General features: G+C 42.9%; 1 protein-coding gene across 2 annotated transcripts; it reads right to left on the bottom strand.

The window, feature by feature from the left end:
* Nucleotides 1–2768: 2768 nt before the first annotated feature.
* efnb2a (ephrin-B2a) lies at nt 2769–23552 on the bottom strand. 2 transcript variants are annotated; one of them, XM_017469779.3, is made up of 5 exons: nt 22449–23550; nt 14844–15127; nt 8335–8427; nt 7845–7946; nt 2769–6904 (listed from the first exon to the last, which is right to left on the bottom strand). In XM_017469779.3, the coding sequence occupies exons 1-5, from the start codon at nt 22550–22552 to the stop codon at nt 6498–6500; spliced, it is 990 nt and encodes a 329-aa protein (XP_017325268.1). In that variant the 5' UTR covers nt 22553–23550; the 3' UTR covers nt 2769–6497. The 2 variants fall into 2 exon arrangements, with proteins under 2 accessions (XP_017325268.1, XP_017325269.1); XM_017469780.3 differs by lacking the exon at nt 7845–7946 and having other exon boundaries at nt 22449–23552.

The following is a 23552-nucleotide window of genomic DNA, read 5'->3' as shown; positions in this document are numbered from 1 at the left end:
GGGGCAGATTTCATTTATTCCAGCTCTTACACCCAAACACTTGTTTACAGGTTGAGACAACTGCATAAAAACCATGCCTCAGTATATTCAGTGCTCAGTTGTTGTTGTTTTTTTCTCCATACAGAAGCCTGGTATAACTACGAAAATATTACTTTTTGGTGAACATTCTTAATCATCTTAAATCTTGTGTTAAATGGATTCTGACAATACTAGTTTAGAAATTCTGAAATCCTGTGATGCCTCAAAGCAAGCCTAGAGCAACTGCCCCCAGTCTGCCTCTATTCTAGGCTACGTATCCACATAGAGCTCATTTAAGGCATATCATCTGACCATATTAACATAGATGTTTAGTCTTGAAACAGCGAGCTCCCGGGGGTCAGTCCCAGAAGGACCGAAGCGAATGTAGAGAGCTTTTAAAATGCACATTTATTATTCTTTCTGCATGATATCGTGCTATTTATTCTGCACCACCAGAGACAAGTGAGGAACAAAGGCTCCTGCAGGAGGAAACGGGCTCGTCACAACAATAAACCACGGGCAGAAAATGGCACAGATAACTTTCGAAGAAGCCCCTGGGGAAACAATGTCTCGCTGTGTCTTTGGTGACATTTTTAGAAAGCTGTTTATTCCTCCTGATTAAGAATTCATCGTTGTTGATATCTGAACCAAAAGCGAGGGGCAGGGCGAGTAAGAACATGCAGCCTCCCAAGCAGCTTTGGCAGAATGGATTTGAAATGTTTCGCGGTTTCAAGTGAGCGAAGAAGACACTCTAGAAACAATTTTCAGATGCCCCATTTGTGGCTTGAGGTGTAAAGGAAGAAGGTTCAAAGTAGGCACGTAGAGACACAGGAATGTGCGGAGAATGTGGGAGTGCACGACGCGGATGACTCTCTGAAGAACCTACCACGTCGACTCCTCAATGCCACAACAAAGATCAGAACACAGCATGCCGCCGCAGAAGTAAATGTTTTTCCACTCTCACCCCTGGCACAATGGTCTTGAAGAGACACTCGAGTGATGATTCATAACTTCTCCTGCAGATTTCTGCTTGCTCCTCAAACCGCTCATCTTCGAAATCAAACATCAACAGGCTAAACGTATGTGTATATTGCCTTAGCTAGTAAAAACAAGTTGGGCTTTGATGAAAAGAAGCGTGGAAGATCATTTCCATAGAGAAACAATAACTGATGGTTGACAGACTGGGGGAAGGAAAACAATAATATGTGCAGAATTGAATTCTCATTTATTCATTAGATAAAAGCTGCTATGGGTTTCTGAACTAGTTTCCTGTAGAATGGCTCAGCAATGGCTCTGGGATTTAAACTTCCTTGTCACTTGTACAGAACCTTAACCAAAACTTGTCCAAATAAAGGCCATTAAACGTGTACATATCCAATTTCTAGACATTTCATTACATTATCCATTAGTGTAAAATGTCACAGTGGTACATTACACATTACCCTGGGTTTAATTATGTGGTATAATAGTAAGAGTGAAAAAGTTTGCATGGTTTCTGAGTGAAAATGAAAACGAAAGATATATACAGGGCATCCCGAAAGACTCCATACATAGGGGGAATTAACACTTTTCACCAAATTGTCTTCGAAGATTTTTCATACCTTGTGTGTGCATATATATATATATATATATATATATATATATATATATATATATATATATATATATATATATATATATATATATATATATATAAAGGTTAAGAACACTCTTGTCTAAAGAAGAGCGTATTGAAATTCTCATGGCTGGATCAGGAAGCTGTCGCAAGTCTGCAATGAACGTTAACAGGAAACATGGCGAGCACATCACACACACACGACACTGCTGCCAAACTTATTAACAAATTCAAAAAGCCTGGAAGTGTTGCGGACCAACCGAGAAGCGGACGTCCATCAACATCCACTGACGAACCAACATGGTGCTGGCAAACACAGTCCTCTATGTAGTACGGAGACTTTTGGGACACGCTATAAAATAACAAGGAATTGTGGGTGTATCTTGTAAAAAGACAATAATCCAAAACAGCTCTTGGATACAAAGCGGAGAAGATTCAAAAGCTGTTAAGCTGTTATGAAAAGAAGCTGGAGGCAAATGTAAAAAAAAAAAAAAGTGACAGTAAAACAGTGCAAGAGGAAAAAGCCCCCCCCCCCCCCCCCCCACACACACACACACACACACACACACACATCCCATTACTATTAATATCTTCGACTGCCTTGTTTTTTTTGTGTTTGTTTGTTTGTTTTTTTTTGTTTTGTTTTGTTTTTTTGTTTTTATTGATAATTAATTTAATTTAATTTCCTTGAATTTCTATCTTTTAAAATTTCTCTTTTCTTTTTGTTCTATGAGTATGAAAACCTATGAAGTTATGGTAACTGTATTTAAAAAGTAGGGAATATATAGCACAATTGGGAGTGGGGGGCAGGCGGGGGGGTCCATGATTTCTTTTTATTTCATTTCAGCAGTGCAAACCACAACCCAGCATTACCAAAGTTATTATATTTATGATTGAGTTCTTAACATTATAAACCTATTTGACTGCTCGCTGGAGTTGCATGGGGTTTATTTAATCCAAACTTCAATAACCCAAAAACAAGGTGTGTTGCGAACAACGCAAACGTTATTTTACAGTCCCTAGCTGCAAAAATGTTACAGAACCCCTGGTGTAGAAAATATTATGTATCTCATAAAGAAGTGATTTTACTTATAGTGGACATTGTCGGAAAAAGAAAGCGAGATCAACTAGGAAGTTCCATAGGAAAAACATTTTATTGAAAAGCATTTTCAGTTTGTAACAGACTGGTGGAATGTGTGTGTCATTTTGAACTGTTTCACGGCCTGACCAGAACTCACTGGAAGGGATGGGGAAGGAAAGGAAGGGGAGGGAAGGAGGCGGAGCTACAGCCACTGGGAAAACCACAGCGACAGACGGACAAATGGGAAGTGCGAGGAAAAACATACCCAATTGTAATACTGAATTTGCGTACAAACTGGACAGAAATGAAGTCAAATACAAACAAAAACAAAGAACTAATTAAATAAATATCTATGGTACACATGTATGGCACAAATATGCAGCAGTCGGTTTGGCAACTCTCCTTTCATTTTGTTCTTTTTTCTTTTAAATTTTTTTTTTTTTAATAAAACCAAATTACCATGGAAACAGTGCAAAAGGGGCGGGGCATTAGGGAACGGATAAGGACTTGAGACGAGCGCTAGCTAAAATACATAGCAAAAAATTCCAATTTTATACAAAACATCTTACTATGCCTTTATTTAAAAAATGTTACGTTGGGTCTGTTGTTGATATTTACACAATCTATTTACCAAAAAAAGTAGTGTTTTTACTGTGTCGTTTTTAACCCCTGTCCTTTTATTTTCTAAAAAAAAAAAAAAAAAAAAAAAAAAAAAACATGTGAATAAGGCTATTGTTCGAACCAGGGATCCATATACAATACAAACATGAATGTATTTACAGCTTTCTTACCTACAGGTGTACGGTGCAAAAAAATTACTGAGTCATCTGAACTCGGGATGACAAAACGCACAAGGCATTTTACAGTAGCCTGAAGACGCTTCACTCCACATTTCACAGACATCCGAGCTTCCAAACGCACCAAAGCCGGGCGAATCTCGTTCCTCTCGTTACAGTTTCAGAAGAATGTTTGTGAGTTGCTTAGTAAAGAGCGGCCTTCGGATTCAAAGAAACTAAGAAGATTGTCATTCTTTTTTTTTTTTTTTTTTTTTTTTTTTTTTTAAAGTTCCATATCAGACAGCAACGAAACACATGGGCATGTGTTCTGTAATACGAGTTTCAAAGCATCTGCTCAACTTTGTGAATGTGTTTTCACAGATACCTCATATCTACTGCACAAAGTAAACAAAAACTAAAAATAAAAAAAGCCTCACTAAACTGCTTTATAAAAAGAAGACTATTTCAGGGGGAAAAAAAAGGAAACACAACAGGATTGTGTTGTTTTGTTTATGTTGTATTGTTTTTGTTTAATTTCACTCATTTCAGTGGATAAGAACACTTTTCCATAGGTGTAAGCATTTCATTTTGTCTTTCAATTGTTACAAAAATAAATAAAAATTGCATATTTGCTTATTTTTGCGGCCTCTTACAGAGGCACAAACCTCAGATCCCACAAGGCTTGGCTTCTTGGCGAGATTCGACAATCTCCATGAAACAGATGGAAATGAAAAATATGAACAATTAATACATGACCGTGGAGACCCACGGCCTAATCTCCGCTTACGTCGAGTTACCGAAATCGCAAAAAGTCCACCGCAGGTGAACCTCATCAATGTGTGAATGAGAGAAATACACGAATAGTTCAATAGAAAGGTTCACATGTACAACCACACACACCATTACACTGACCAGAGGGGTTTCTCGTGAGAGCTGAGGGTCGAGTACGTAGAGGATTGTTGGAATTCAACCAAGTCGGTCCCATGAGTGCAGCGACAGACTCCAATTGGCTACTTCCTCGTCTGCCAGCAGCTCTTTTTGTGTTCAATGTCAACATGCCTAGGGAGTAGCACGAAAGTTGCCCTTTTTTTTTATGATTTACAATTTTAGCCTGAGCTAATTCCCTTCTGGCTGGCTTCGTAACTCTTGTCCACTGCCCTCCTTCCCACTTAAGAGGCCTAATTTCAACCCAATGCTCTCTGAGCTTCATCAAACAAGACAGCCAGGCTAGAGGAGCCAGTTTAGTTTGTCCTCGCTAAGCAAGATCCTGCCAGACTCGCCTTTCCACCAGACTCTTTTTGGCCCTTCTTTCTCATTCCTTTCAGCTATTTTAAACCCAACATGCTGTTTTCTCTCGAGTTTTCATTCCCAAGCTGCCCCTTTCCCGGCCATATGCGTCAGTATGTGTAGTATATGTGGTTCAAAAAGGCAACTATTTGTGTAAGGATCGATCGCAATTGGTGTGAATGGGGGTGATAAATGTTTTGTTTTTGTGTGTGTGTGTTGTTTTTATTTTTTGTAAATGGGAAAGATCTACGTTTGCATAATGTGCCTGCTTGCTAAGTTATTAATATCTGCCTGGAGATTTGTGTGCTCTGTGTATCATAAATAAGTTCTTTCTACTTCTTTCTGTTTGATTCCACGTTTAAATCTCAGCTCCTCCGTTTTAATGTACAACTAAACAAAATCATCAACATAACAAAATGTTAAAGTCTTCTGTTTCATTAAAAAAGTAAACAATAATAATAATAATCATAATTATTACGCTAATAGCAATGCGCCTAGATGACCCTGTGCTTTTGCATGAGTATGACAGCACCAGTTCATCAGAAAGGGTTTCGTGAACATGTTTTGTGAGCGTGATAATTATGGCAGTTGGACAATTATTGCCGATGCCACCATTTCACTAACTGTAACTCACTTTCTTGTGTGTGTGTGTGTGTGTGTGTGTGTGTGTGTGTGTGTGTGTGTGTGTGTGTGTGTGTGTGTGTGTGTGTGTGTGTGTGTGTGTGTGTGTGTGTGTGTGTGTGTGTGTTATATGGGCCAGGGTGTAGTTTTTTTTTTTAAAAAGTGCTGCTAAAGTGTTCACATCTTCGCCCTACCTTCCAATAACCTCTTGTTTTTTTCTTACCCCATCTGCTCTCCCTAGCCCTTGGCTTCGAAATTACAGGAGTGAAATGTGTGTGATGTCAGTGAATATGTGTGTATATGTCTGTATGTATGTGTGTGTGTGTGTGTGTGTGTCCCACACAACGTACAAACAGCACGAATTAACCAGCACAACAGGATCTCTATGACAATACCTAGATCTATCAAACGAATCTGCACGTGAGCCATACTGGGAATGACGACGAGAAATGCGAGTAAGACACGTGACCATACGCAAAGCCTTCAAGTAACGATTGTGAGAGTCACTTTGCAGGAGAAACGAACAACAAAAAAAAAGATACGGTGACCAAGAAGGCGAGCGAAACAGGCGATGTCCGCGTTAAGGTCCGACAGTGCGTCCCGTTTCCTCAAAGTCCACTTCCTGTATCTGTGACCAATGAACCGAGGAGTTTCCCCCCACTGTGACAGGCACCAGTTCGCAGTCAGGGTTCCTTGATTTTTAGGGTTTTTTTTTAACTTGAGTCACTTCATTCTGTCACTCATCTTTTGTCCTTCTCCTCATAAGGAGAGTCATCCTTGTTTGTCCCCTCACCGTGCCCCAAACACACCCCCACCCCCCCACCTCACAAACACACATCGTTTAGTGCACGTGTTTCTTTTTTGTTACTAATCGTGAGGGGGTTGAAAGCAGCAGCCTCACTCCACCGCTTAAAATCTCTACATTGAAGAATAATAAGGAATATTCGGAAAATAAAAAAAAAAAAAAGAATTTTTTTTTTTACGACAGCCACGAGAAGAGGCGCAGAGTGAGCTTCGTCACCCGCCCCCTCTACGGGGAGGGGCTGATTCATTGAGGGGGGGCAACAGGGTCATAGTTCAAAGTTAAGTCCTCAGTCTCTCACACCTTGTAGTAGATGTTAGCAGGGCTCTGAGGAGGCATCTCCTGCACGATGTAGACGGGGTGGCCGTAATCGCCGCTCACTTTCTCGTAGTGTGGGCAGAAGACGCTGTCGGCTGTCCTCAGCGGGATGATGATGTCGCTGGGCTCGGAGCCATTGTTGTTGCCGCCGCCTCTTTTGGGCGTGGCCAGCGAGCCGAGTGACAGCGTGGTGGTGTGAGGGGGCGAGTGCTTGCCATGACGCCGCCGGTGTTTGAGCAGCAGCACTACCAGCATGGCCACGACGGCCACGGCGATGACGCAGGCTGAGGCGACGCCGGCGAACAGAGCCACCTCGGAGCCGATCACCGATGATGATTTACCTCCACTGCCTCCGTCACCTGTCTCACCCTCGTTTTGAGAACCTCCTGTGCAGAAAGACGACAGTGGGTCACAACAGATACACACGTTCTCCTTTAATGCACCTTCAAGGCTAAGATTCTGGGCGCAACATAAAAGGTCCATCAAACACAATCTCCATCCATCCATTTTCCATACCGTTTATCCTACGCAAGGCTGTGGGGAGCCTGGACCCTATCCCAACCCATCGCGAGGCACAATCTCACACACATTCATACACTACGGACAATTTACAAACGCCAATCAGCCTACAGCGCATGCCCTTGAACTCGGGGAGGAAACCGGAGTACCCAGAGGAAACCCCCGAAGCACAGGGAGAACATGCAAACACCACGCACACAAGCCGGAGGTGGGAATCGAACCCCAAACCCTGGAGGTGTGAGGCAAGCTTACCAGCCAGAGGTATTGTAGCTGAATGGCTATAGTGTTGGTTTTGTTTTTAAATTCAATTCTGAAATGCTGTTTAAGGTTTTAATTCAGATGTGCTACATTTACAGGCGTTACGTTTTCTAGGTCTTGTGGGACTCAGCGAGGCTCACCGGACTGATTGCTCGTGCTTCGGGCTGCTTTACAAGCAGATTATGCTGCCTAAGACACTCCACTCAAATGACTTTGACACCCATATGTTGCTTTTTGGAAGGGATGGAAGAGGAAGGGGGGGGGGGGGGGGGGGGGGGGGGGGGGGGTAGAGAGAGAGACAGAGATGCTGAGGTATGCAGTGTGTGTGTGTGTCACACTGGCATGCTGTTTTATGTCAGGAGGATTTGCGAATGTGAGAACACTCGGATAGATGGTTGAGCAGCTAAGCTCTCGGAGAGCAGAAGAGGGAGAAGACATGATTACAGAGTCTCCGGTTTATATACTTTTATATGGGTGACGTTTAATTACACCTCCCAAACACAAGTACACAAGAAAAAGAGTGCGCACACACTCCAGTCTGTAACATACCTAGCTTGTCGAGCACTTCGTTGGATTTATCCTTGCCCGAGTCTGAGATTTTGGGCGGATGTTTGGTGGGATACTCTTTAGGAGGAAGAGGGTCTGATGGGTCTGTGTAAAACACACAAAGATCACAATCAGAAACAGGTCCATGATGAATGAGGGTGTGTTTGTGAGAGATAGCAAACTATCCCTGCTATTCTAAATGAAAAGGGGTGTGTAGTACAAGTGTGCGTGTTAATTAACATGGCAGACACTCGAGGATAATTCAGTGACCTTCGGCATTGTCTGTGCGAGAGAGTGTGATAGCGTGCTGAGTGATGGAGAGACAGGGGAAAGGGGTAGGTGTGACCTGTGGAAATCATTGTGCCCGTCACTGATTAATCAGTAATTACAGGGCGGGGTCTTCAGAACACAAAGACTCCCTCTCAGTCACACTGCTGTCACAGGAACCCGCCCACATGCACAAAATACGGAGCGACGTGGCGACTCTACTCACTCTGTCCGACCTTCATGACGATTTTCATGGACTTCGTTTTACATACTCCTCCTTCCTGGTTCTCCAGGCCCTCCATCGTGCCGTTCGATGTTGCTGAAATGGGGAGAGAGAGAGAGAGAGAGAGAGAGAGAGAGAGAGAGACGACAAGGTCAAGCTCCTGCTGAGCGCCCAAGCGTAGCTAAACTACAGCACATCCTGCGCCGCAGCTTAGGCCCACATTAAAAAATAAAAGGAATGTTTCCCAAATGGCTCGTTCGAACACGTGCTAGAGCTACACGGCATAAAACTTTCACTGGCTGCAGCACCGTTTCCTTTGAGTACCCAGAATTCCTGCCGCTCCCTAGCTGCGACCTTGGCCAAAACAGAGCTGTATGATTAACTGCGTGTGCAGATGCAATGAGAGACACCTTTACACAATTCTCTTGAGTTTCCTTTGTATGACAGATGATGGTATGCTTATTACGATAGTTATCTTATTGGCGGCTGGTAATTGGCTGCTGGTAATTGGCTGCTGGTTACTGGTTGTTGGTTACTGGCTGTTGGGTTACTGGCGGTTGGGTTACTGGCGGTTGGGTTACTGGCTGTTGGGTTACTGGCTGCTGGGTTACTGGCTGTTGGTTACTGGCTGCTGGTTATTTGCTGTTGGTTACTGGCTGTTGGTTACTGACTGTTGGTTACTGGCTGTTGGTTATTGGCGGTTGGTTACTGGCGGTTGGTTACTGGCGGTTGGTTACTGGCTGTTGGTTACTGGCGGTTGGTTACTGGCGGTTGGTTACTGGCTGTTGGTTACTGGCTGTTGGTTACTGGCTGTCGGTTACTGGTTGTCGGTTATTGACTGTCGGTTATTGGCGGTTGGTTACTGGCTGTTGGTTATTGGCTGTTGGTTATTGGCTGCTGGTTATTGGCTGCTGGTTATTGGCTGTTGGTTACTGGCTGTTGGTTACTGGCTGCTGGTTACTGGCTGTTGGTTACTGGCTGCTGGTTACTGGCTGCTGGTTACTGGCTGTTGGTTACTGGCTGCTGGTTACTGGCTGCTGGTTACTGGTTGCTGGTTATTAGCTGTTGGTTACTGGCTGTTGGTTATTGGTTGCTGATTACTGGCTGTTGGTTAATGGTTACTGGTTACTGGCTGTTGGTTATTGGCTGCTGATTACTGGCTGTTGGTTAATGGTTGCTGGTTACTGGCTGCTGATTACTGGCTGCTGATTACTGGCTGTTGGTTAATGGTTGCTGGTTACTGGCTGTTGGTTATTGGTTGCTGGTTATTGGCTGTTGGTTAATGGCTATTGGTTACTGGCTGCTGGTTATTGGCTGTTGGTTATTGGCTATTGGTTACTGGCTGCTGGTTATTTGATATTTGTTGGTAAATGAGAGCCTTTAGCTGTACTCGTGTTCGACGCACGTGAATCAAAGAGGGTTTTGGCTGCACGCGCGTTGTGATGACGTCACGTGATGCGGCTCGGCCCAAATCTGCGGAAAATCTGCTAGCAATTTTGAAAAACTGCAACCTCCTCTGAATATTACAGGGTTGTCCTTTTTGAAAATATAATCACTACATGAATAAATTATGACCAACGTACAAACAACCAATCATAATATAGCTATATAAAAGGGTTTGTTTTGTTTCGTTTCTTCTTAAAGATTTTTGTTCATTTTGTAATAAATCATGAGCTCTCCATCCCCGTCTTAACTTTCATTCTTTTCACATTTAAAAGCCATGATCAATTCCTGTCGTCTGTTTTTCTGCGATGTTTCCTTTTAATTTGAATTCAAACGATTTCGCTCCTAAAATCATGATTTTCAGCAAAATATCCATGCGTTTGATTAAACAGATGACAAATGTATAACAAATGTGAGGTGGTAAAGCGTGGAACTCGGTATTGAGCTGCGAATGCATTCAGCCTCACGTTATGACTCGGTAAATCTGTATAGGTTTTCTAGACAGGAGTGTGAGTGTGCAGATGTATGTGTGTGTGTGTGTGTGTGTGTGTGTGTGTGTGTGTGTGTGTCTAGCGGCTTGCAGTCTATCAGGTCAGTAACGCAGAGGTAACTAGCTGCCAGGGGCTTTAATGTTTGGCCTCAGTCCAGATCACTGTGGCCTGTATTCATAGAAATAAGGGGAAGTTTGAGAGAGAGAGAGAGAGAGAGAGAGAGAGAGAGAGAGAAACACTTCAAGCTCTCCATCATGGTTTTTCTTTCTCTCTTTCTCTGTGTTATCGACTTCATCTTCGTTCTCGACATCCTTTCCTTTTTTTCTCTCCTGCAGAAATGAATGACTGTGCTTCATCTCACCCAACCCCCCCCCCTTCTCTGGCTTTCTCTCTCTAGCTTTCTCTCTCTCTAACCATCGGCGCTTTAGTGCTTCAGAGGAGACGAGTCTCTTCCACGTAAAGCTTTTTAGCTTGTTTTGCTTTGAGTTAGTTGATTTCATTTCATAAATCCAGTCGTGACACTGAGGAACACACAGAGAATGTGTACAGGGTGGATGGCAGGATTCATCGTTTATTATACGAGCTAGAGTGTACGCTTGAAAGGGAAACGTACACGTGTGTGTATGTGTGTGTGTCCAGCTGAGCGAGATTTCTTATACTACATCCATGAGACAGAACGTGAGGCAGCTGGATCATGGGACAGGGAGACGAGAGAGAGAGAAGGCATCACGAGTTGGCATTAATGCTAAGTCAAAATGGAAAAAAAGAAAAAAGATAGAGAGAAAAACGACAGACTGAGAGAGACACACAATGTCTAAAGCTATGTGTCTGCAATCAGTCAAATGTCCATGCACATTTTCAGCTCCATTTTCTTAGACTAGCTCTCACTGCTCAGCCATCTGGCCCCTACGGAGTGCAAATTAGCCTCGTAACACACTCACTCACTCACACACACACACACACACACGTCCACAGAGGAGGACTTTGGTCATGAAAAATCACACAAGCATGATAATGATAAAGCACTCACGATTCTAGAAGTGACAAGGACTAAGGGAGAACACACACACACACACACACATACACGCACGCACACACAAACATCAACGGTTTATATATATATTTTAAAAATCCCTGTCATCCTTAAAAAAACTAATTCCACACACACATACACACACACACACACACACACACACACACACACACACGATGAACTAGCGATACAAACTGTAACAGTCCAGTAATCTTAAAATTGAACAGTGCAACTCAAAAACAACAAGACCATTAAAACCCACACACACACACACATACATACACACACACACACACACACACACACACAGTCATGCAGTAAGAGTGAGCTATGATATTAATGACAGAGTTATTCACTGATCTGGTTACCGAGTGACCCAATTGCCATGGCACCGGGGTCACCAAGCCCTTAGCCCATGTGCTTCTAATGAGCACTGACACTAATAAGGGACGGCATTGACTTTCTCTCTCTCTCTCTCTCTCTCTCTCTCTCTCTCTCTCTCTCACACACACACACACACACACACACACACACATACAGTAACTGAGTGTAGCTCTGACCCTCACACCTGCCTGCTGTCTATGCCAGTGCTCCTCTCCACCTGTCCACTCACACACACACACACACACACACACACGCTTTATTCAATAATATAAACTTCTGTAAGTATTATGGAAATGGTGTGTACTTTTTTGTTACACTTTTTCGTTTCTTCCTTTACTACTCTATCACCCGTTTTTCTCTTTCCAGTTTTATTACTGCTCACACTTTCTGTATGCTGTTTCTCATCATGCCTTATGTGCTCCAAGACTATTTCACATTTCACTGTGAAATCAGCTACACCAGGAGAACAAAAGAAGCGGACATTGAAATTTCCATCCATCCATCCATCTTCTATACCGCTTATCCTTCCTTCAGGGTCACAGGGAAACCTGGAGCCTATCCCAGGGAGATCGGGCACAAGGCGGGGTACACCCTGGATAGGGTGCCAATACATTGAAATTTATTTTTATTTAAAAAAAAAAAAAAAGAAGTAAATAAACTTCAACAAAATAAAAAGTAAAAAAACAACACGACATAAATCACGCAGCGTGAAAAATATCCTCCCGCTTCCAGACATCACATGCAACTCAAAACAAAACAGTCTTGGGGTTTTCAAACTTCCCTTTGCAAAGACACACACACACACACACACACACACACACACACACACACACACACACACACACACACACGCTGTGTGATGAGGCCTGTCATAATTTAAACAGACAAAAAGTAATTACACTGCTGATGGAATTCCTCTCGCTCTCTTATTCGGTGCTAGAAATGCCGCCTCTGTCCTCTCTTTCTCATTTTCTCTCTCTGTTCAATCACTCACCATCATTCTCTCTCTCTCTCTCTCTCTCTCTCTCTCTCTCTCTCTCCATATTTAGATCATGTTGCTCAATCTCTCACTTACTTCCCAGCTCTCTCTGTCTGTCAGACAACATTAGCTCAAGTTAATCTGCGTTCACACACACACACACACACACACACACACACACACACACACACAACCGCAGGCTCATTTGCTGACGAACAATAGGCGAGCCTTTTCAAGGCTTGACAGACACACACCCGAACACGAAACACACACACACACACACACAGTTTGCATACAGTTGCACAAGTAATCCAGGTTCCTACTGCGCATGTCTTAATGACAACAGACAGACTCGTAACAGTACAGTGTCTTTCATTTGCATAGTCTGTATGAGCGAAATATCTGTCTGTCTCTTTATATGTCTGTCTGTCTCTTTATCTGTCTGTCTGTTTATCTGTCTGTCTTGTGAACTAAACAATTAGGATTAAACTATTTAATTAATTACATATTGAACGCTGAGCCCAAAAACTCAATTCCTTCTTTAACAAGTTCACAGATCACAGCACTCACACTCCTCTAGACACTCACACAAACACACACGCACACACACATACAACTCTCCAGCTGCAGGCCATCATTGTGCGAGAGAAAAAGGAGCAATTAACATCTCCAATGGAGAAAAATGGCCCATTTCTTCAGCTAGTGCTCTTCTCTAGTGGTCTTCCCCCGTTCCTGTAATTCTCTGCTCCTGCATTAGTGTTTGTTCATGAGGAGACGCCAGGAATGAACAAGCGAGGGAGAAGAAAAGGGCTGAATTTGCACGAGCAGCAAAATTGAATTTCCTCCTCAGCGAGTTAGAAGTGAACTTTTTAATCTTTTTTTCCCCCCACGTATACACAGCGATGTCAGGAAGAGTGTCACGTGAACTCTGGGAATCATCTCTGTTGTTTTTTGTTGTTGTTGTTGTTGTTGTTGGTTTACGTTTATTGAACGTCTCCTGTATTTTCCCATGTAACTAAGTGTGGGTGACAAAGCTCGCTTGTACCCGACGCATATGCATGTTGGTGCGAGTGTGTGTGTGTGTGTGTGTTCAGTAAAGGGCCCGAGGCTCAGCGCTCGGTTATTTTCTGGCAGAATGTGCGAACATGAGTTGAAGCAGGTCTGTAGAAATGGTAATTCGAGGCCCTTCGGGTTAAATTTAGTTTGTACAGTTCGTACATTTTCACCTCTCCTACCGCTGAGCCATCACAGTTGGAAGTCGACATGTGTGTGGGGGTATATCGGTGTGATGAGGAAAAGCTTAAACAGTCGCGTTGCTACGCCAGTACACACCGAGACGGAAAAATACAGGTCGGAAATATCAGTAATATCCAACAACGTCACAAATTATTTGGGATCATGGGAGAAGATTTTCGTACATGATCATCACAAAGAATTTTTTTTTGGTATCGATTTTTACTTTGTACTGATAGACAAAAGAAATATCCCAGAATGTCCCACGCAAGTTTTAAGTTTTTTTTTGTTTGTTTTTTTTTTAATCAATCAATACATCTAACTTTTATTAATTTATTAATGCGTCTAAGTTCAATAACAAGGTTACGTGGAAGCAGATCCGGGGGAAAAACGCTGAAACATTAGGCTGCACGCGCGGCTACACAATAATGCCGACATGTTACCCAGTACTAAAACTGTAATTACTTACTACAATTATTTATCCAATATAAACCTCCATATTCCTTCAAATATGCAATTTCTATTAATAATGCCTCTTAGTCAGGTACTAACCTGTATATTATTTATTTAATTTTTTTTACACATAACATATAATCCCAGTCTTAAATAAATAAATAAAATTCCTCTACAGAGGGTAAGCAAGCAGATAATATAATAATTCGAGAGCTGTGTGTGTGTGTATGTATATACTTTTTCTTCTTTTTTTTTTTTATCTTAATTGTGCTTAAAATTCTGCATCTCTAGCAGGACAGTAAATATCCTAATATGAATTCCCATGGCTGCACCATAGTTGAAAAAAAAAAAAAACACACACACACAACACACAACACAAACAACAACCAGCCATAACAAGAATCTGCGTTCAGTATAAACATTGCAATGGAAGCTAAACACTCGACGCTATTGGACATAACTGGTTGTACGGGTCATGATTGGCTGTGGTACTCACAGATGATGTAGTAGTCTTTTCCTCTGAAGAACTCCAGGCCCCAGAGGTTAGGACTGAACTCCTGGAACTTGAGAGTGAATTTGACGTCCTGGTCGGGTTTGACACAGTTCAGCAGCGGCGTATCGGCCTTCGTCACCGTGCACGAGTCCAGCTGCTCGCGGGGAACCATGTAGAGCTTGTAGTACTCGACTCCGTCCATGGATCCGCCCTCCACTCGTGGACACACGATGTCCATTTTGTCGCCGATCTGAGGGTACAGGACTAAACCCTGACCGTGAACGAACCTGTGCATGGAGGAGGGGGGAACAAAACAGCAGACAGAAAAAACAAAGATCTGTTAGTCTTAGTTTAACGTTGTTCACGATCCAAAATAAACCATCTGAACGCTTAATAATTCAGCAAGGTTGATCAATTATTCATGCGCTATTATGAATAACAAGGACACGTCTGGAATGCAGGAGGGACTCTGATGACCTTGATGTGGAAAAATCATTTTGCTAGTCATTTTTTGGCAAATGCTCGTAGTGTTGTCCCTGTACACACAACTCGAGTGTTTAACTCGAGGCTGGTCAGATGCCAGGCTCCTACACGCAGGATCTGCTAAACTCAGGGAGTGACATCATGAGAAAATGTGAAGAGATATGTAAAGACGCACACACCCACATAATAAACACACACATAATGCGTCTGGAGATTGTGTCAGAGCACATTCCCACTACAAATGGATGTCTCGGCAGATCTTGCTGTGCTCGTGCATGAGTGTGTGTGTGTTTTTGTGAGGTGTTACATGTGCAGATGGCTGCCTGACACTGCTATCACTCTGATAGATCCGGTCATACAAAGCGTCTTGTAAAATCAGCCACGCAAAATAAAGCTCCTAACACCAGATCGCTATCTGTCCTGCCTTATCTTACCAATGCTCTGTTTGGATAGGCATGAACAAGCGTGCGCGCGCGTGTGTGTGTGTGTGTGTGTGTGTGTGTGTGTATGTGTGGAGCCACATATACTCCCTAGCTTTGATGCAATACCTAATCAACTATATTGTCTGGGTTATCAAGTCGGCATTTTCAATCGTAATGCTAAATCAAGTTTCGGTCAACAACTTACTGTGAATGCTAGCTGTATGGGTGCGGGTGAACACACACTGACACACACATACACACTAGGGATGGGCGATATCTTATGGTTTGCGATATACCGGTAGAAATTCTCCCCACAATAAGAATTAGTCTTCCTGCAATAATAACGATAAAGCCTAGTTGATGATGTATGTCGGTGTGCGACCCATTCGCAGCTCACGTGCAGAGCGAAAACGAGTATGGTGGAAAGAGGATGTGAAGCTGAGGAGGAGTTCAGCGCTAAAGGAGGAGCTACCTCTACAATCTGGAACTGGTTTGGTTACAGAAAAATAAAGTTTTACTTTTAGAGCGATGTTTGTGTTTCTGAGGCTCTCAAGACTGCATCCAGCTATCACTTGTAGCCAAAAACAGTGGTGCATGCTACTATATTTATATCGTCACTGATATCGCTATCGTAATAAATACCAGAAAATATCGCGATATAGTTTTAAGTCCATATCGCCTATCCCTAACACACACACGCAGAGAAAAATATATCGTACAGCCATACATGCACACCGAGTTCTGCAAACGTGGCAGCTGATTTGTTCTCTCACCCTGCATTTAAGCCCAAGCATATATATATATATATACATATATACATTTTATATATATATATATATATATATATATATATATATATATATATATATATATATATACACACACACACACACACACACACACACACACATATATATATATATATATATATATATATATATATATATATATATATATATATATCAGTCAAAGCAGTGCAATGAGTTGATCTAAAACATGGTTCAGTGATGTGGCAAGAAAAAAACATCACATCACATCCTCGCACTTAATATTTTCAAGACGCAACTACTGTGTTTCACACGATATTTAAATATCAAAATACTGATCGTCATATTGATATTTCACTCCTACTTTACTCAAGAAAGACTAGGCTACGAGAAGAAACCAAACGATGGTAAAATGTGTCAACAATCTGTAAAATAAAAGCAGAGTTTAACACCCGATCAGAACGTTTCGATGTTGTCATGACGACACAAACAGACTCGTCATATCACCCGCTCCTACTCTGAAACGCACTACTTTATCCAACACGCCATCACAAACCCCTTCTACAGCCATTTACACGTTCCACTACAACCACCGATTAAACAAAGTTTCCCCTAAAGTGTGTTTCAGGCTCGTGGGAGTCGCCCGGGCAGTAGTTATTTACCCTCCTGACCTCTAGCAGAGTCTGTAGAATAAGAATACCACCCCCCCCCCAAAAAAAAAAAAAACGGGGGAGGGCCAAGAGCAAATAACAACCTCATGTTTTTAAATGGCTTTAACTCCCTTTATAAGACACACTTAACCCCTTGTACCCTCTTTTGTTTTTCCTTCTTTTCTCGCTCCTTCACTTTGCCTCGGATTTACGACTCGTGTTGTAAATGTGTTGTTCGGGGAGCGTGAACGTGAAAGAGAGAATCGCCTGGACAAAGCCAGACGCACGTCGGTTAAACGAGGACGCAGCTGCGGACAAACGTCACAGAGCAGCCCTGTGTGTGTGTGCGGGCTGTGCATGTGAGCAGGATGTCTAAAGAGGCCGCTGTGCCGCTCACGGACATCCGCGGGCCTTGTGAAGGGACACACGCGCTCCGAGTGGCTCGTCTCTGTCTTCTTTTCTTCGCGCTGACACGTGGGCTCACTCGCGCTCTCGCGCGCTCCTTTCCAAGACGTTCAAATATGTTTTTTCTGGCAGCGTAGCTCATGGCGGTGAAAGTGTTGCCAACTCACGGGGAAAAAAAAAAAAACATTTTTAGACACAGAACAAAGCGGCATCTTCGCGCGTGCGGTAAATATAACCCAGAATTCATACTCTCTCACGTACACAAATGAGCGACGGCAGAGAATGAAACCCGGGTGTGATAAATGGACGCTGCAATGGAGAACGAATCCTGCTCACATCTGGTTTTCACGTGTATATACGTGTGTGTGTGTGTGTATATATATATATATATATCTTTTGACACACACACACACACACACCCCACCTCCCTTCCTCGATCTCTTCTTTCACATGTGCGTCACAGTCGCCGGCGTCCCGCAACTTCCTTGAGCGGCGTCTGAGTCACACGCACCTGCTCACAGTAAAACCTGTTAGATCTTTCTCGCTCGATGACATTCTTCCTTGTCTCCATATATCTCACTCTGTCTCAGCGAAAACAACCCATCCTTAACTCCCTAAATCTTTCACTATCCCCTACCCTTTTTTTCCCTCCTGCTTTTGCTTTGTGCTTTCTAAATCTGGGCTGAACGCAGCTTTTAATCCCAAATTCTATGAAAACACAGAGGATCGATGGGTAAAACTTAGAACCAACGAGAAAAAAAAAAAAGAAAAAGCAATGACTTTGAATTATCTGTGCGAACATGGAGGTCCGTCAGATGGATGGACGCTCATAGAAAGTTCCGGACAAAAGCCAAGGGACAAATGATACTGGGGTTTAGACGCTGTGTGGGGCTGGAATTGGAGGGGCGGCTGGCGGGGGGGTGGATTGGGTTTATCCGTCTGCACAGGTGGCTGCCACTCTACAGTATATGCATTCTCATTCTTTTCTTCCTCCCTCCTTTATTCACTCTCTAACCCCCAGAACACGACGGACATGCGCTCGCCTCCACCATTTTACCCCCTAACTTTCCCTCGAACCGTCCACAAAATAAAAAAAATCCCCTTTCTCGTGTCCTCCATCGCTCATATCATGAATGATATACTTTTCTCTCCTCATCCCTCAGCTTTCTCTTTCATTGTCTTTATCTCTCCCCTGCAGGAATCCCACTCATCCGCTGGCATCACATGACTAAAACACTAAAAAATGATGGCTGTCTAATAGTGCTATGTTCTTCTCCAGCACACACACACACACACACACACACACACACACACACACACACACACACACACACACACACACACACACTAATAGAGTTCCCTTGTGATTCTAACGTTGAGAACAGAGGGGGGTTTAGGGGATAGTTATTATTCATGGCTGATTCATCAGCCTCTTGATGGACTATCTGCATGTGTATGCCTCCAAACACACACACACACACACACACACACACACATGCACACACGGCCCACTCAGTAGCCCCACCATGCCTCGCAAGGAGATGTAATCTCATAATGAAGAGACAGAGAAAGAGAGAGAGGGGGAACGGGTGAGAGAAGGGGGTGTGTGGGGGGGACACGGGCATCCTTTGACTGAAAACGTGTAGAGCAGACCTCGCTTTTGTTTCTCCGCCTCGACGACAAAATGGATTAGCGGCACGATTCGGCGAGGGAGGGGAAGAAGCACAGGATCCTTTACGGGTCTCATGCACCAGCTGTAAAGCAGTTAAGGAGGAAACAACAATGTGCTTTAAATCTGCACAGGGTCATGAGACTGAAGGCTCCAGAGATGGAAAGATTTCGAGCGCCCCGCACACACACACACATCCACACTCTCTCTTAAAACCACTGTTTACTCAAGTTCAGCTCTACGTCTATCTACCTAGTCATTCATTTCGACAGGGACTTTATGATTCAGAACAAACGGTGATAGAAGTGTAAAACCAAATAATCTAAAAACCTTATGACTATTTCGATATTATTCAGTTTAACATGAATTAAAGTGTCGTTATTACTGCTGCAAATATGATACGCTAATAAGACGATGATAAATACAGTAGCTGACGATATGTATTCTGTAACGACTGATTAGACGCGGTTCAGGAGGGGGGGGGAAGTGAAAAATGTGAGTTAATGATGTTGTGTTTTTATGTGATAATGAGTCCACCATGTCTCCCTCATTACACTAACCATAACTATCTCTACACTTCACACCACGATAAAAGGCATACAAAAAAAAACGCTAGGGGAAAAAGAAAAAAAAAAGGCTTTTAAAGCTGACGTGTGTTCGGCGCATGAAGCCTTGGGCTTTGAGTCGCTGGAGACATGACACACACGTTTACACTTCCTTTCCCTTGGGTTCCGGGCGTACACAAGGTCACTCGCGCCCCACTGGGTCGTCTCCTTTTATTTCTATTTAATTAACATGATTACTGATTGCTTAGCATTTTCGTTTTTTTAATTACTTCGGTTTTGAGCTCGTTTGATTGAAGTGATTAAAAAAAAGAAAAGAAAATAGCAGCCTTATACAGACAACATCTTAAGTAAGAATACTGCAATCAATAAAGATCTTTTAGTCGGCATAATTATATACACGGTATCAACTACATCATTCATTTATGTTATGCGTAATATTCAAATCGATATATACTACCACTACGAAGCATGCTCTCAATATGGATTTGTATTGTACAGAATTTTTCGTGTCGTCCATACACACACACACACACACACACACACACACGGGCCTAAATGGAGCCTTCACTAATCCACTCTCTCTAGCTGTACTTCAGCTCACTGTAATGCTGCTTACAGTGTTGAGATATGGTTAAGTTATTCATATATATATATATATATATATATATATATATATATGTATGTATGTGTGTGTGTGTGTGTGTGTGTGTGTGTGTGTGTGCTAAAAAGTCTGGTAGACTGTAGCGCTACAGGCTGATATGCATTAGAGCAACACATTCAAGCATTTCTGCTCGAACAATCTACGGGTCACGTCCCAAATCGCACACTACTGTACTCAATAACAGAGCAGTACAGGAGCACAGACTGGGTCGCTACAGGCCTACTAGGTGAGTGCGGGGGAAAACTGTGGATATTGGAATAGCTTGGGATAGCTTTTTTAAGTCCTTTTCTTGGGGGAAAAAAAAACACAACAAAACAGTATTTCCAGAATTTCTATACACCTAATTGGTAGAAATCCTATGAGACAGGATTGCAGAAATGTTACTGAACAGGAAAAAGCAAGTCAATAAATAAACAAGAATGTCCCATAATACCTGAGCTCACCCTATAGCCTATAAAGTAACCCTTTAGTCAGTTTTGTCATGTACAGTTTGGGACGGAGCCTTGGAGTCAGCTGGATTCGACCGGAATGATCCGTTTATATTAGCAGATGAGATATTAAACAGTATGGACGTAACCATGGCGACGGCGTGCGTTTGATGATGCAGCGTATTGATGCTGATGTAGTGAGCTGGACGCAGCGTCGCCTTCACTGCTCTCAATCACACACAGACTGACAGACAGACAGACAGACAGACAGACAGAGGACGGGAATCTGCAGTCCTCGCGCTTACTCAAATACAGAGAGAGAGAGAGAGAGAGAGAGAGAGAGAGGCGAGGGCGCGCGCGCGCGCGCACACACACAAACAATTACACCGTCCTTATTGATCAAAACACACACACGCGCGCACGCACACACACACATACACACACACACACACACACACACACACACGCCGGAGCGCGCGCGTGAAACCAGTATAAACACAACACGGGACACCTGTGACACCCGAAAGAGGAGACAGGAGAGCAGAGCAGGCCCGACTCTGTGTGTGTGTGTGTGTGTGTGTGTGTGTGTCTTTATTCCCTCACGTTTTTTTTTTTTATTAATCCATGCATGCACGCGCACCGTTTAACCGATTTCACGCCGACGTGCGGCTCCTATTAAAATGTAAATAATGACACTAAAAATGTGGATCACACCCCGTAACTAGATTGATTTATTATTTTTTTTACGTCGGATTTCCCCCACATTTCCACATGCAAGCCTGGGTATAAATATAAACAACTCCTTCTTCTTCTTCTTCTTCTTCTTCTTTAGGAAAAAAAAAAAATAATCATTGTAACATATTTCTCACCCAGCCTTACATGGGCAGCAAAAATAAATAAATAAATAAATAAATAAATAAAAATTATAATAATAACAGCTATATATATATATATATATATATATATATATATATATATATATATATATATATATATATATATATATATATAAAGTTTGCTCAAGTTGGTATTGAGTTAGTGAGTTAGTGTAGGCTAGTCCAGGCCAGACGCGACATTTAGGATGATTTACGAGCCTGCAGTTTAATCTAGATTAATTTTTACGCGGCAATCATGAGGCCTGGAACTACTTCCACATTCTTTTTAAAGAACATCTGCATATTTATGAATTATGGGAGGGGAAAAATAGCAAAAGAAAGTGGGGAAGTAAGAATATTATAGGCTGATAATACTTTGTGTGCGCGCGCTATAAGAGTAAAAGAGTCACTGGGCTGCTCTGGCCTAAACACACACACACACACACACACACACACACACACGTACATTGAATTAAGCATTAATGCACATTAAGGCGTGTAACCTACTTCTAAAATAACTGTAGGTCAATTAAGAAAAAAAAATATTACTAAACATAACATCTGGGACGCAGGCTTTAATCTGGTGTAGTGTTTAATGCAGCAATGCGCGGTGCTGGAAGTATATTTATCTGTGAGAGAGAGAGAGAGAGAGAGAGAGAGAGAGAGAGAGAGAGAGACTTACTTGGTGTTGGTCGTATTCCAGTAGATAGATTCGAGTACGGTGGCGTTCACCTTGCACGCGAGCACCAACACCCCAAAGTAGTACGTCCACAGAGACTCCCCCATGACCTCTAAATCCGTTTCACACGACAGAAATGTGGGGAAATGTACAATACAAAAAAAAACAACAACAATAAAAGAAACGCCCCTGAGGAGTGTCGAAGACAATCCCAACTCCTGATATCCTGACTCCAGGTGCGAGAGTAAAACACAAAGCAAAGCCCGGAGAGCCTGCTACGGGTAAAGCATCCCGGTGTCAGTGTTAGTCCGGTAAGAACGGCGGCTGCGCCTCGTGCACTGATCCAAAGCTCCGAGAGGCGACAAGAGCACCGGCGCGACAGTTTCTCATTCAGTAACGGGGGGAATTATTATTATTATTATTATTATTATTATTATTATTATTATTATTACTATTACTATAAAGAAAATAATTATATTCAAAAACAAAAAAACAAAAAAAAAGGTCAGAGTGAAGCTGAGTGGGCAACTCTCTCCGTCGGGCCTCTGGTGAGCAGGGAGGAAGAGGACAGGTACATGATCCCTTAAAATGAGGCGAGCCGCGCGCTCGCGCCGGAGCTCCGTACACACATCACCAAGTTAATCCGCTCCTCCGTTCACTTCAGCGCTGGGGGCAAAGAAGACGGCCAGGAGGGGGTACCAATTCCAAACCGGAGCGAGGGCGAGACCAGAGCACCGCACACACACACTCACACACACTCAGGGAGAGCGAGAGAGAGAGAGAGAGAGAGAGAGGCGCGCGCTCGCGCAAAAGCAGCTCGAGGTATTCCGTTCAGGCGAGGAGTGCGCGAGCTCCAGTTCAAAAAACGATGGCAATGGAGTAAATGATGAAATGAAAACAACAACAATACTAATAATGGCAAATGGTGGTGAAAGTTAACAAAAAAAATGAAAAATTAAAAAAAAAAATGCACGATGAGAGAGTCAGATGAAAGTTGTCATGGGTCGCTCAAGCCTCGCGGGTCCGGAGAGAAAGTGCAGGAGGACACGGAGAGCGCGCGCCGCTGCACTGCTTTACTCTGTTCAAATCTGCGATGCTTCTGAGACT

Source organism: Ictalurus punctatus, chromosome 6 (genome assembly GCF_001660625.3).
Source record: "Ictalurus punctatus breed USDA103 chromosome 6, Coco_2.0, whole genome shotgun sequence".
Taxonomy (NCBI): Eukaryota; Metazoa; Chordata; class Actinopteri; order Siluriformes; family Ictaluridae; genus Ictalurus; species Ictalurus punctatus.
Note: the sequence above shows the minus strand (reverse complement) of the source record. Positions and strands in the feature narration are given on the sequence as shown.

Coding starts and splice junctions, on each gene's coding strand:
- efnb2a (XM_017469779.3), bottom strand. CDS start 22,552: ATGGGGGAGTCTCTGTGGACGTACTACTTTGGGGTGTTGGTGCTCGCG. Junction 8,428..14,843: donor AAAAGACTACTACATCATCT/GTGAGTACCACA, acceptor TCCCCATTTCAG/CAACATCGAACGGCACGATG. Junction 7,947..8,334: donor CGTCATGAAGGTCGGACAGA/GTGAGTAGAGTC, acceptor TGTTTTACACAG/ACCCATCAGACCCTCTTCCT.